Here is a 15,651-nt window from a genome sequence, read left to right on the forward strand (position 1 = left end):
TGCAAGAACTCGTTTTATTGAAAGATGAATGACGGTGGTCACTGGACACTATAGACAGTTAACTTTAGGACCAGCGTCCTGCAACGTGAATGGACGATTTCAGCGGTTAATACATACAGTTGCTGTAGTGACTCCAGCCACGCTAGATTTCAAAGTAACAAAATCACAAGGCTTTCATTTATATGTCTGAGGGCTTTCTCTTGGTTATTAATAAATTTAATGAGATTAGAAATGTCTCGGATATATACTTCCATCACAAATGAGTTTGATCTTTCTCCGAACACACACAGTGCATGGGAGCTGGTGACACCACAGACGCAGAACACACGGTCATGCAGCACTTGGTAGACTGTTTGTCCTCTGTGCAATTAGCCGCTGAAGCGTGTGCATGTTATTCTGCGCATACCTGCATCAAACCGCTTCCAGATGTGGCAAAGGATGTGAAGGATCACTTCTACAGCGTGGAGAGCCCTGCTTTCCACTACATCGGCAGGGCAGTTTCACTGCACACTTCTACCTGAACAATATCCCATTTCACACTCAACACGAACGCATTTCACACACAGCATTGCATGAGCAGACTGCCCTGTCACTTACAACTCTTGCAAGAACCCTTATTTCAATAGAATCCACTGCTACTGCTCTACAGGGGTAGAAGGGGAATATACTTGATGCAGTTACTGTAAAACAAGGGACAGTCCCTCCTGAAGAAGGACAGGTCACAACCTTTCAGAAAAGAAAAAGACAGACAATAGTAATCCCATTGAAAGCATGGCATGTTATTTATTACCTGTGGCTTGGTTTTGCTTGGCAGGTCGAGTGTACTGAATTCAACTTGAGATCCTGACGACACACGATGGAAAGCAACGCCGGGTAATGCTGCCCTTTCTGTGGATTCTCTGATTTAACGCAATCATGAAGTCGTAGTTTCCACTTGACGCACTTACTCGCTCGCTTGGGTGAGTGCGTGTGGGAGGGGGGTAATTGCTGGGGTATTTTCCATATATATATATATAAAGACTACAGTACATAATACCCTGCCTTCCCCCCACATGAGATTATACTCCTGGTATTATTATTATTATTATTATTATTATTTATTTCTTAGCAGACGCCCTTATCCAGGGCGACTTACAATCGCAAGCAAATACAAATACATTCAAGTGTTACAATATAAGTCATACAATAAGAACAAGAAATACAATAATTCTCAAGTGTGACAAACCACAATTCAATAATACAGCAGATAATAGTGAAAGTTACATCACTATAAAGCATCACTATAAAGCATAGTCTATTAGTACACTACAGGTATTAGACAATGCATATTGACATTCTGCACTAAATATGCTTGGATGGGGGCTTCGATTTGGGGTTGTGGGCTTAAAACACCTTACAGCAAAAGAGGTGAAATCTTCACCCCATGTATATAGCACGATCTGCAAACTGCTCACTTTCAGGACGCTACAATTACCTTGATAAGCCAGTTGTGAAAGGACGATCGTGCTTGCCAAACAGTGAGAAAATGAATTAAACACACACTTAAAAACAAAGACAATGTACCGGATTTAATGATCGTTCTGATCAATTCAGCCGCGCCTGGGACAACATTAGTAATGCATATAAGAAAACGCTTAAGTAAGAGCGAACTTTGAAAACGCTCACCGTGCTGGACATGTCTCTGAACCCAAGCGTGCGATCTGAATGTCCTAAACTCTCCTAGCCTCCTTCTGTCTGGTTCAGTGGCTTCCTTTCAAACCGCGACTCTCTTGGGCTTAAGGCGGATTAATTAAATTAATCGGATCATTTTTTAGAGGACCTTTTCATTGTAGACCATGAGGAATGGACTGCCATCCTACGGCCATTAGCACAAGCAGGTGCTGCTAAAGATTGAAGGCGTCGCCACGACGACTTGATTTGGAATGGCATATAAAAACACAGCAAGATCAAAGAGATCTTTCTCCTTCATTCCGTCACCCACGATAAATCCGAGCTGATGCTGTCCTGTACCCATCATGGACCGAACAAGCACCACCAAGCCGCTGCCATCAGCCCGAAATACACAGAACCGAAGGGATCCAAACCCATTCCTGAACTCAACGCTTGACATTCGTGATAAAATGGAAGGTATTACAACCAGCTGCTAGCTTCTCTCCTGGTGTCATTCGTGGAACCGTATGGAGCTGTGAGGCGAGGAGATGGGAATACGAAAACGTGCCTTTACCTGTAGCACACAGTATGCCCAGTTCATGTGAAACGAACCGTGTTCTCCAGCAGCAACGTGAACAGACAGGTTCAGCCGTTCACATCTAGAGCTGCAGCAGTGACTCCAGCCACAGATGGAAATTCAACACAAGTTGAACCAATTTCGAAATGAGAAAATATAGAAAGGTATAAAACGCTGGAGCAACCCCAAACACCCCTCTCCTTCTGATTCCAGATCATCAGAAAACATTTCAAGGCAAGAAAGAATAATTGCACTAAAATTAATCAGATTAGGCTCAGATGGGAACCAGCTGCTCTTAGCCTTAAGAAAACAACCTTAAAATAACCTGGAAAAGCACAGCGCTGCATCCAGAAACTGCTCTCCCTGTCCCAGAAGTGTGTTAGACATTCGTTTTACCTGCGTTTATCACAGGGGCAAACAGTACTTTGATAAGCAAAACTTACAAAATGAAAGAAATCTCGTCTGTTTGGTCTTAAAACTGTATTACATTAAGACAGACCAGACCACAATACTAGGATTTAAAATAGGCAACTGAAAACTGAAATTAAAAAGTAAAGCCATCCCAGCCAGCTGTTTCAAACCAGCGTCAAAGCAATATGAAAGCTTATAAAAGCAAATTAAAGAATGAATTACAATTCCAAATATACAGACCGGTTCAATGAAACAGACATCAAAACAGCGCCAGGACGAGCGAGTGAGTTTGAGGGGGGGCTGTTAAAACTCTATTACAACTCAGAGCAATTTGAAATGAAATAAAACCGCACCGTACCCGCGCTTTCAACTAGAGAGAGAGAGATCCGCGATAGGGCAGTAGTTCTGGGGCAAATGTTTTAGATATAGGAGGCAATAATTACTGTCAAATGTACTCTCCGCTATATATATATATATTACAGCTGGAGAGGCTCTACTGGGCAGATAATGGAAACTTCAATTATATATTGCTATCGGCTCACTACAGCGACTTTTAAAAAATGTTGAAACATTTGTTCTCTTACTGTTCCTACGATGTAATAATTCTCACTGAAGGTAGGGGTTTGGGGTTTAGAATTGCACATGTATGAATGTTAAAGTTGTGTATTTGAGAATATGTTTGTATTATACAAGACTGCATGTTATGTTATTTAACACAGTAATACACACATTTATATTTAAAAAAATAACCGTGCCTGTAAACGTTCCGGTAACTAGTTTTCAAATTATTGTATACTTTTTTTATCACTCAAAGGAAATCAACAACATTTGAAATAAATAACACACGCTGATTATACTGTAAAGAAGAATGCTATCGACTTTAACTCGTTTAATGTGGTTTTACTTATTTTACTGCAATACGGTACCAGTTCTATGAAAAACTATTTCAGCTCATTTCAAAATAAAATATTTGCGTCCGAATTTTAAACGATTATTACAGCATGCAAACCACGTGTTCACCGGTGGCGATATTAAGGGTTTATTATCGCTGCAGAATGGTCTCATTCCTCACGATTGCTGTCGAATTCCCTGCAGACTTGTCCTCAATACGCCTGTTCTAATCCTGTCTCCACACAGCACCGCGCTACACCAACCTCACCCTTCAACACAACACCTACAAAAAGAAGGTGTTCTTGTGAAGATTAAGCACTCCGTCACCCCTGCCTCCCTGTGTGCCTGCTGAAACACGTTACAACGCTGTTTCCATTTTTACAATCGCGTTTGCACAGTAATGTAGAGACTAGTCTGTCAGTTCCATACTGGACTAGCCAGTGTCGGAATCACCGCAAGAAATCTGTAACTAATCAAATATCAGATAACCATATGCCTTTGCCGCCTTATGTCAATCAGGACCCTCTTGTAAAAGAAACCTATTTATCCGTACCGCAAATACATTGCTTATTTTGCACATTTTTGGGATACTGCAAATTATATTATCTCAGAGAATACCAGTTACATGTACAGCGTAAACATTTGAAAAGAAAGAATAATACGCGGGTTACGGGGTGCAGGACTAAAGCACTTGGAGGATACAGGGGTCTCTAAAGTCTCCATCAGAGAGCTCCATGCAGAATGATTAACGGTATAAATCTATGTTGAATTTCATTTATTTTAATTTCACCTTAATGATCACAAACCGTGCTTTACAATGCATCCAGATACCAGAAATGATCAAAATAATAACTTGTTGAAATGCAAAATCCACATGAAAACGGATACTCCTTCTGTTAAACGTTTATGAAAGACTGCGGCGTTTAGGATTTGTTTGTTTAGTTTAACCGTTTGAATCTTTACAGCCTGAAAGTCAGCCACGCAGGAGCTCCTTCAGCGCGTTAGGACAAGAAGCTAAACCGTTTGCAAGACTGCAACAAACACTAAAGCCAGTTGAATCCTAATGAGTAACTTCATGCAAAACACAACACGTCTTGACATCTGATAAAAAGCATAATCCACACAGTACAGTATTTATGATTATCAAAACGCATTAAACTCGATTTAGCCAGTAGCTACCGTCACAAAATCTAAATCAGCGACTAAAAGGCAAATCAAGGTCCATTAAAGAAAATACACAAAAAAGAAAAAAATAAAGAAATCTCAAAGTGCTAAGAAAGTTGGGGTGCACAATGTGCTCCCAACATTTCAGCGCAGCAGAGACCAGTACAAAAGGTACAAATCCAGGTGCTGCTGAAGCTGCAATGACGCTGAGAAAACTTGAGAAGGAGTATCCTGGAGGTTAACCAAAAAAACCTTGAAATCAAAACCAAACTGTGGAATCAGCCACAGGGCAGTCACACTGTAACTACATGAGTTCAGAAAGCAAGCCCTCAGTGGCGAGCCTGTACCCTGGGCAAGCTCAGTTTAATAGCAGCAGAAAGTGGATGAGAAATACCTGCGAGAGCGGAGAGGAGGAGTGGAGTCTGTGCAGTGCAGCAGCAATGTGGAGCAGCGGTGAGCTGTGCTGGCTTCAGTGCTGTTCTCACTGTGATGTGCTCAGAGCCACACTGAGAGTCCCAGCAGGTCTCGCACACAGTTTTAGAGCAACACTACAGCCCCAGCGCTCACATGGGCTGATTTCAGATAATCTGCTGCCAAACACATCCCCTAACACCCAGCTACGTCACCACGTTTTTTTTTGCCTTAGAAAAAACTGAGTGAGCAGCTTTTTCTCTCTCTCCTTCTTTTACTCTCACTATATTCCACTCTCTACACCCTCCCTCCCTCTCTCTCTCTCTCTCTCTCTCTCTCTCTCTCTCTCTCTCTCTCTCTCTCATGCTTCATTTGCTGGACCGCAGAACAAGTATTGGCAATTAGTTGTTTTGTTTCTCTCTCTCTCTCTGTGTTTTACACTCTCTCTCTTTTCTCAATCACTCACTCCATTATAACAGCTCCAAAACCAGATCAGTGTTTCTTTAGATGCATGAAACCAGCTACTAAATATCAATGATTAGACACACTGGTATCCTCTCACTCTCTCAGGTCAAGAGCAGGACATGGGAGGACACGGCCAAATTAGCCATGATTGGAGGAACTGGAACGGAGAGAAAAGGTAGTTGTGTAAATATGTGCAAACAAAGAGCTTGATTGAAGGCTGTTTCATTCTTTTAAAAATTAAACTACAGTCACACACACACACACACACACACACACACACACACACACAACCACCACTGGTCATGATCCATATGCTTCACAAACAGCCAAGCAGCTAGGGTTCATTATAAATGTGCTTAACATACCGGATGTTTCTCCTCTGTGCTGTTGTATAGAAAGTGTAAGATAAGAGATATGTCACAAACCAAGATCCAGTTTCAAAACCTGAGGTTCCTTTACTGTAAATCATACAAGAGGGAGGTTACAGCGCTGGACAGAACTTCAGAGTTCACACAACTCTTTTTTTATACATGCATGCAAACCAGCACCAGTGTACTCCCCACAAACTGTTTGTGCCTTTTGTCACATCAACCTTCACAACCTGTTTGTTTCTGTACTTCCCCGTTATCTGCTAGCCTCCTCCACTCCCTTCTGGCAGGCTGGTCTCTCTTGAGACATCTATCAATGCCAGGAGACTTCTGCTTACAGTATTTTCTTAATCACATTAACTGTCAAGCTCAACTGTATTTTGTTAGCAATTATATATTGTTAATTCAAACCATCATTAGTAAAGTACTGAAAGAAAGAAAGGAACTTCTCAAATTCTTACCAAAGGAAAGATTTCATTTTGAAGGCACTGCTTTGCCTCAGCAGATCCCCTCATGTGGTGTTCTGTAAGAAGAAGGAACAGCAAGTCTGCACACTCTGCGTATTCGACAGAGGAGACCTCTCAGGTATGCAGGGGCTACACAGCCCTGGCTACCTGTTTCAGAGACACCGTATCCTGGCCGGGTCTTGTTTTTGAGTTATTGTGTTAGGAGGGTGCATTTAGGGAAGGGGGTGTCTAATCACGGTCCTGGTTGGTCATGTTAAACCTGTTAAACCTGGAGCGGAATTTAACAGGTAAACCTGTTAAACCTGAGCGGAACAATGGGGAGGTGGGACGGGTCTTCTCCTCTCTCCCTCCTTACTCTTTTCTGTCCCCTCCGATCTCACCTCCCTCTCTGTCACTACCTTTGAATTTCATGCAGTCCAACTAACCTCTCCCTGTCAACTCCTGCTCATTGTTCTGTACCGCCCCCCTGGGCCTCTCACTCACTTTCTGGATGAACTCGACTATCTACTCTCCTCCCTCCCCTCTCTGTCTACCCCGACTGTCCTGTTGGGTGACTTCAACATCCATCTCTCCAACCCCAGCCACTCTGCTGGATTCCTCCCTCTCCTTCACTCCTTCGACTTCTGTCTCTCTCCGTCCCCTCCTACCCACAAAGCTGGCCGTCAACTGGACCTCACCTTCTCCAGGGCCTGCTGCCCCTCCACCCTCTCTGTCACCCCCCTGGACCTCTCTGATCACTATTTCATCTCTTTTTCTCTGTCTCTCCCCCCTCTCCCTGCTCCTCCTACCCCCACTGTCACCTCTCGCCGTAACCTCCGCTCTCTCTCCTTGCCTCCACTGCTCTCTCTCACCTCCCTCCTATCGACTCCTTTTCACAACTCTCCATAGACTCTGCTACCTCCACCCTCTTCTCCTCACTCACCTCCTCCCTCGACTCCCTCTGTCCCCTCACCTCTCGACCTGCTCGCCCCTCCCCTCCCCATCCCTGGCTCTCCTCTGTGCTCCGCTCGGCAAGAATCACACTGCGATCTGCTGAAAAGAAATGGAAGAGAACCAAACTCCCTGCTGCCCTAGACCTTTACCGCACTCTCCTCTCCTCCTTCTCCTCTACTCTCTCCTCTGCTAAATGTGCTTATTTCCAATCTGTAATCCAAGCCTCCACTAACAACCCACGTAAACTATTCTCTACCTTCTCCTCCCTCCTAAACCCTCCCCCCCTCCTCCTCCCTCCTCTATCTCCCCGACGACTTTGCCTCCTTCTTCTCTTCTAAAATCTCAGATATCCGCAAACTCTTTAACACCTCTCCCTCCCCCGCACCCCCTCCTGCTCCAACCCCTACACCCACTACATCCCCTACTAACTCGCCCTCCCTCTCCACCTTCTCAGACTCTGACCTCTCCTCCCTGCTCCAGGGTCACAAACCCACCACGTGTGCCTTGGACCCCCTCCCCACTCACCTCTTTCAAGCTGCTGCTCCTGCTCTACTCCCCTTCATCTCCTCCCTCCTCAACACCTCTCTACTTTCTGGCATCTTCCCCTCTGCCTTCAAAAAAGCCTCTATCACTCCCCTCCTCAAAAAACCTACCCTCGACCCCACCTCCCTCCAGAGCTACCGTCCTGTCTCCCTCCTACCCTTCCTCTCCAAAACCCTCGAGCGGACTGTACACCGCCAGCTCTCTGCTTTCCTGTCCAACCACTCTCTGCTTGACCCTCTCCAATCTGGCTTCCGCTCTGCTCACTCCACTGAAACCGCCCTCCTGTCTGTCACCAACTCCCTTAAGTGTGCCCGAGCTGCCTCTCTCTCCTCTGTCCTAATTCTCCTCGACCTCTCTGCTGCCTTTGACACTGTTGATCACTCTATTCTACTATCATCTCTTGCTGACCTGGGGATCTCTGGCACTGCTCTGGCCTGGTTCTCCTCCTACCTCTCCAACCGCACTTACCAGGTAACCTGGCGTGGAGCAACCTCCACACCTCACCCTCTCTTAACTGGAGTCCCCCAAGGGTCAGTCTTGGGTCCTCTCCTGTTCTCTCTCTACACCCGCTCCCTGGGCCCCCTCATCGCATCCTATGGTTTCTCATACCATTTCTATGCTGATGATGCTCAGATTTTCCTCTCCTTCCCCACCTCTGACTCCACCATCTCCTCCCGTATCTCTACCTGTCTGTCTGCTATTTCCTCCTGGATGCACTCGCATCACCTCAAACTCAACCTCTCTAAATCTGACCTCCTTTTCTTTCCCTCCTCCTCCCCTCCTCTGATCTCTCTATCTCTGTTCCTCTGGAATCTACCACACTCTCTCCCTCTTCCTCAGCTAAGAACCTTGGAGTCACCCTGCCTCTCTTATTCCCAGCACATCTCCACTCTGGCACGCACTTGCCGATTCTTCCTGAGCAACATCCGAAGAATCCGACCCTTCCTCACCAACTATGCTACCCAGCTCCTGGTCCAGGCCCTGGTACTCTCCCGCCTAGACTACTGCAACTCCCTCCTGGCTGGCCTCCCTGCGTCCGCCACCCGTCCGCTCCAGCTCATCCAGAACTCTGCTGCCCGCCTAGTGTTCTCTCTGCCTCGCTTCGCCCACGCTACTCCACTACTCCGCTCGCTCCACTGGCTCCCGATCACCGCTCGCATCCAGTTCAAGACTCTTGTACTAGCCTACAGATGCCTTGATCAGACTGCACCCAGCTACCTCCAGACCCTCATCTCTCCCTACACCCCCACTCGACCTCTCCGCTCCACCTGCACTAGAAGACTGGCTCCACCTCCGCTACGCTCCCCTGCCTCCCGAGCCCGCTCCTTCTCCACCCTTGCTCCGCAGTGGTGGAACGACCTTCCTACAGATGTCAGGACTGCCCAGTCCCTGACCACATTCCGGCGCCTCCTTAAGACTCACCTCTTCAAACAGCACCTGTAGAACTCCTCTGTTGTATCCTGGGACACTATCACCCTTCATTTAAATATGTTTTATTTTGCTCTTATCTGCCCCCTATTTTACTGCATTTAATCCTGTACCTCAGAATATTGTAATCTGCCAAGTGTTTAATCTGTAGTATTTTGTACTTAATCATATCCTGATGTAACTATCACTATTTAATCATATCCTGATGTAACTTTCACTATTATCTGCTGTATTATTAATTGTGGTTTGTCACACTTGAGAATTATTGTATTTCTTGTTCTTATTGTATGACTTATATTGTAACACTTGAATGTATTTGTATTTGCTTGCGATTGTAAGTCGCCCTGGATAAGGGCGTCTGCTAAGAAATAAATAATAATAATAATAATAATAATAATAAAATGAGGCAGTGAACAGGGTCTGGGTGGAGGTTTTCATTGGTTCAATTCATTTAGAACAGGGTTGGAACAAAGACCAGGAGTGGAATAATCAACACATTGGCCACCCCTGCTTTAGGGCAACAATTGATTAAAAAAAAAAACTATTCTACAACTGGAAGAATAAAAAGTGAACAAAATAAACAAACAAAAAAACAGAGGGGACAACGATATAAAATAAAATGAGTACAACCAATCAAACCTTTCCTAAAGATGGTTTCCACTGTAGCGTGTTAAATCCTTGTAGCAGACTGGGGCTGAGGCACAGTCTCTGCTCCAGAGACAGTGGGCACCTCTTTGCGCCCTTAATCTCATCACTGGCCGACGTCGCCACTGCCGTCTGTGCCACAGGATTTAATCTCTGTAATTAAAGCAAGCTGGCAGCTACCTTGCCGTCTCAGTGACATTCCCAGACTGCACTGGACACCGTGTAGTGTTTATTTAAAAAACAAACAAAAGTGCGTTAGCGCCCTCTGTCAGACCTTTAGGGAACTGCAATACTTCAAAAGTGTAATGTGTTCACCTCTGACAGAAGACCGGGATACATAAATTACGCATATATATTCACCTAGTTGTTTTTAAATTCTATTTGCAATCGCTTTATCTGGATTGCATCTATGTAGCCAGACGCTGTGGGGTGGTACAGTGCTGTCACCACCCCCTTTAAAACACCTCAGTCACAGCGAGCGGTAACCTCCTCTGTCTGGGCAGATTAGGTTCCCTCACAAGCTCTTCTCGAGGGAGTCAGGCCTCCAGCAAACTCCCGAGGGTTTTATAAAGACTCCTGTCATTTCAGGGGTTTATGGCTCCCTGCCAGTTCCCAGGGAGAAACAGATGTTGATTTAATCAGCCCTACACCCTGATAAACCACAGCGTTAGAGCACTTTACAGCACGTGGGGATCAATTACCCCGAAACACGTATCCATAGTTATCCCTGGAATACCCCCAAAGTGACTGATGCAATCCAAGTGGGTTCTCTGGTGCTGTAAAGCTCTGTAAAAATCCATCCATTCACCTTGTCTAAAAGCCAGACCATGCAGTAAGCATTTCATTTGAAACTAATACAGTAGACATGGATTGCCTTGAGCTAGTCTATTCCCTGCTGCAGTAAACTAGCCATGGGTTCCTTGGGCTAACACACAGCTCACGAGCCTCTGAGTTCTACTGTCGCCACGTGGAAGAGCTCCGAGCGAAACCCATTGAACGCAGAGCAATCTGATTCAGCAGCACGCAGGTAGATGTTTCTTATCTTCTTTTAAAACAATCTATCTTAGTTTTTCTGGTTTGTTTCATTCTTCTCGTTCCCCGTGTTCGCTTGCATCACAGATGTTGGCTGATGTGATTAAAACCGAGCCAGGGCTTTACTCTCCGTGGCAATCCCTTTCTCTAGCTGAAAATGAAACAAGAGTCTGGTAATCCTCAATCTTCAAAATGCACAAGATGCACCAGACACCCCAGCAAGATCGACTCTGTTTTTATTCACTCTTGTTCTGTAATCTGCTTGCCCCCTCGAACTTTATAAAGAACCCTTTGTTTATACTGAAGTGCTATAAAAAGACAGAAAAGAAAAGAACAAAGACAAAGAAACTACAATGTGGCGCTCTGTAAAACAGGGCCCCCCTTAATTGTTTAAATATGTTCCTACCATGGCTTTAAAAGGGGCTTTAGGGGGTCAGACTGATGTTTAAGTGCAGCTTTACTGGGCTGCTGCTACCATGAATCGCTTGCTCCTTTTTCTTCAAAGCACTCAGAGTCGTAACGTAACACCGACAATGAGACCTTCACACTGGGTTGGGTAGGTGGTGCCGTGGGGCTAATTCACTGGTTTTCACACACTGAGAGAGAGAGAGGCACAGTGCTGAAGGCAGGCAGGCAGGTGGGCAGCCCGGCAGGGGGTGTTCAGGTTAGGATTGGGGTCAAGAGGGGAAGCCTTCACTGTACTGCCCTTCACCTGATACACAGCACGCCCCTAAACTCACAAGGACAGTACGAACAAAACGAGCCAGTGTTTCCAAGGAAAACAGACAAATACACTATATTTGGGAGGCTTGGTTTTCTGCACCGTTTCAGAAATGTAAGAAATGCAAGTAATGTAAGAAGCCTCAGTTTTATAGCTTGTTTTTATCGCCTTCATGCTGCTAAGCTTGCAATTCACCCCTCAGGAAACCCTTAGAAGAGCCGCCTTGGAGGCCCCCTAAACCCTAAATCTGCCAGCCTTTATAACAGAGTCAACAAAGAAGGGTAGCCCACAAGGCAGGCCGGCCAGCCCCTCTGAGGTTCAGTCTGGCCCTTCAGGGCCCACACCCCTGGCTGGCAGGGTACTTCAGAGGGCAGTTCTAAAAGAACTGTGACATTAACGTGTGCGGCTTGGCAAACCTCCTGCAACCCTGTGTATATTTTAATGTTCCCGGTTTTCCATTGGCTATTGCTGTGAACTCTAATTTAAGATTATTTCTGTAGGTCTCAGTCAGCAAAGGGAAAGGATATCCAATGAACAGAAACATTTTGGGTAAAAGGAAGGTCCCTCCTGTCCAGGGCTTGCTTGAGGCATAAAGATGTATCCCTCATGGCTTGGTGGTCCAGCGGTTAAAGAAAAGGGCTTGATACCAGGAGGTTCCCAGTTCAAACCCGGCTCAGCCACTGACTCACTGTGTGTGACCCCGAGACGTAAAACAAACAAGGTCCTATTGGAAGTGACTCTGCAGCAGGTGTTGATGCACAGTTGACCCCCTAGTCTCTGGATAAAAGCATCTGCTAAATGGCTAATAAATATTATTATTATTATTATTATTATTATTATTATTATTATTAATCCCCAAAGAGAAAGAGTGCTCCCTCCAGTCCGGCGAGCAAGACAGAACAAAACACAGGTGAAAAAAACTACCTGTTGGGGTGACCTGTCTTACAGGACCAGTTTCCTTCAGAACAGATTCCACAGATTGCATTCATTTAAACCTGTTGTACAAAACCACCTGTTACAAGCAGAACGCTTAAAAAAAAAAAAATATATATATATATATATGAAAAATAAATTCCACTATGCAGAAAATAAACCATGATCAAACCTCCTTAAAACCATGGGCTGTCAATTAGTGGTCATTTTAATTAAAATAAAAAAATCAGACGCAGGAAATTTAGCAAGAGACAGAGCAGGAAGCCAGGTGGTCCTTCCATGCAGGTGCTGACCTCACTGTAACAGACAGGTAAAGAAGACGTCTCCCTACCTTACTCTCATCTTGCGGGTTGCAGGTGCAGTCCATGCTCCAGTCCTGCAAGCACCGTGGCTCCGTCCCCCAGGTCTCCCTCCCAGTCCACTTCTAATCTCAGCCAAGGAGAGCAAAAACACTGCCACACTGCACCAACCAGCAGGCAGGCAGGCAGGCAGGCTGCACAAAGCAAATAGCAGGCAAAGTTTTTTTATTGCCTTTAGGATGAGAACTGCCGCTTTCTATTTTCCCTGTTGCTTTCTTTAGTTTTTATTGCCTCGTCCTGGAAGGTTCTGAGCACACTGACACCGACAGCGCGCCTGTACACTCCCCAGTGTTGATGGATTGCAGATTATATTTACATTCAGGTAATACACTGTATATATAGACCCAGGTGCAGGTGTTGTATCCACTCAAAGGACGTCTCGCTCTGGCTTGTAAGGGCCTGTACCGGCTTTGTTGCTGCAATCAGATTGCTGGATTAACTGCTCTGTGACGTGGCCTACCTTTCTTGTTTTCTTTTTACAAATAGCTCTGTTTATGGGGCTGTAAAGGTCCTATTACTAGCGCTGGCTTCCCTGCAGTGACAATTGTGTGTTTCCAAGGGCTGGCAGCTTTGCAGGGTCAGCCTGCCAGCCCAGCAAGAGGTCTTTCAAACCTCTGCTTTCAAATCCTAGCAGTGGCCTTAATCTCACTGAAATGTTGTAATGTTAAAGTTATCTACCCTTTCTGAAATGCATTGGAAATTGCACTGCTCCCTTTATCATTGCATACATGAACTTTTCATTTGAAATGCATCTTCGACATATGGCTCCACATCTCGGCTGGTTTAACAGACCCTGATTAGCACAAATCCTGGGTCTACGTTACCTAAGGTAGCAATCCCAAGATTAGTGCTAAAATCGGGGTTCTGTTAAACCAAACTTTTTGAATACTTGGCTGCTGTTTAAACTAACACAGCTGATTTTACAAAAGGGGATTTGCACTGATCACTTGAAGACTTCCAATGAAAAACTTACTAATGGATCTAGAGGGCACCTTACAGAATCACCCCTCTCTTACCTTCAGAGACTGAAGAGTCATAACTGCGCGGAGGAATGTGGACATGGGGTGATTAATGTGTCACAGGGCAAAAGAGGAAGGCTTGCAGGGTTTATTTTTTTGGTTTGTTGTTTTCAGAGCAGGAAAGGGTGGTGCTGGTGTCTCTGCGTTATCACCGCTTCGAACATCTTGCGAAGTCCGTTTCCACCTCCGTCCCGTGACTTATCCTATCCATGACGGAAAGGAATGTTTTCCTAACGTTTCTTCTTATCTGAAGTAAAGAGGATAGAGGCCAGGCTGTATTAAAAAAAGGCTAATTTCCTTTCTAGAATTTTAAAGACAACATGCACTTTCTTAACCCTACCGCAGATCAGTCGCTTCCAACTTTCTTAATAAATTGCCAGTGCTTCACAGTAACTTCTTTAAAAATCCAATAATTTTTTTAAAATTTTGTATTGGATTTATGTATTTCCCACGTGACATATTTGAGATCAACGGCTTTAACCCCTTCTCTGGTTTGATTGGTAACAGCAAGCGTCACTCTCAGGGAGCCATGAAGCTCGATGCTGCCATCTAGTGAGAGCCGAAGGCTGTGCATTTGACACCTTGGTGTACAACAGCCATCAATTGTGTTACAGCATGGGTAGGGTTAATCCAGGGGCTTCTCCTTCCATTAACCCTACATTTAAAACGATGCCAGTGGTCTATGCTGTGAACGCCTAGGCAGACCAGAAATGCATGTTTTTATGATACACAAATAAAAACTGACTTTATAGTACTGCAGTGTGGTTGCAAGGTAACAGCATATAATCACACATCTCTGCTGTCTGTGGTCCAGTCTGTGCCTCGGGCAGAGGCTCCCTTGAACCCAAAGTACCAGGTACTCAGCATGTGCTCTTCCACAGTACCAAAATAACAGGGATACCCCCCCCCCCCCCCAGGAGCGCTCCGTAGTAGTGGTGGTCCCTCTCGCATTGGAAATGATTATTTTTTTTTTTGGAAGGGCTGCAGAATGAATGCATCTCACTTCAGTTTGTACGGCGCGCCTCCAAGGCATGTTTGTTTAATTTCTCTCCTCTCCAGCATGATGAATTACACTCTCTCTCGGCCGAAGGAGATTTAAATTGCATTCTTTCACTGGAAACAGAACTGGTAGTTATTTTTCTTCACTCGCTTCACGAACTGTTTTAAAAATAAGTAATTGTCTTCATTTTTAACCCTGACTTCAAAATGCTGGGAAGCAATGCGGACAGGAAAACGTGCCTGTGTATGCATGTGTGCGTTCAATTGTGTGTTTAAAATACTTGCGCATGTGTGTGGGGGGGTGATTAGATTGGAATATACTTTTAACATGAAGCCAAGTTTTTTTTTTTTTGTTTTTTTTTATGGATACAGTGCTTACTCTTCATTCTGCTATCTGATTTACACATAAAAGAAAACATGACATTTAGTAAACAGTGAAGGGCACTCATGCTGTATAAATAAACATTGTAGTTCTTGTACAGTTTGCTGTCAACATGAATCAACCACATTAGTGAATTATCCAGGGTGCACTGCATTATATGGTGCAGAATTCAATTTCTTTAGCATGCTATGAGGCAACACAAAGCTCACTTTCAAGAATGAATACAAGGGAGTTCACATGAAGCTACTGCCTT

The 15,651-nt window shown here is 44.8% G+C and overlaps 1 protein-coding gene across 6 annotated transcripts in view; it reads right to left on the reverse strand.

Annotated features, from left to right (window-relative positions):
- The window catches only part of LOC117430368 (sodium-dependent serotonin transporter-like), a 28,065-nt gene extending 13,218 nt beyond the window's left edge, over window positions 1–14,847 (reverse strand). Inside the window, exons 1-2 of one of the 6 annotated variants that reach the window (XM_059000732.1) lie at window positions 14,015–14,847; window positions 12,971–13,132 (exon numbers count right to left, since the gene is read on the reverse strand). In XM_059000732.1, coding sequence (XP_058856715.1) covers window positions 12,971–13,006 — 36 coding nt within the window. In that variant the 5' untranslated portion in view covers window positions 13,007–13,132; window positions 14,015–14,847. Of the gene's footprint in view, window positions 1–790; window positions 1,066–5,087; window positions 5,336–6,398; window positions 6,751–12,970; window positions 13,313–14,014 lie in introns of those variants that run through there. The other 5 variants (XM_034050349.3, XM_059000734.1, XM_034902882.2 and 2 more) reach the window with 5 other exon arrangements.
- Between the last annotated feature and the right edge of the window lie 804 nt (window positions 14,848–15,651).

The sequence above is a fragment of the Acipenser ruthenus genome, chromosome 26, assembly GCF_902713425.1.
Source record: "Acipenser ruthenus chromosome 26, fAciRut3.2 maternal haplotype, whole genome shotgun sequence".
Classification (NCBI taxonomy): Eukaryota; Metazoa; Chordata; class Actinopteri; order Acipenseriformes; family Acipenseridae; genus Acipenser; species Acipenser ruthenus.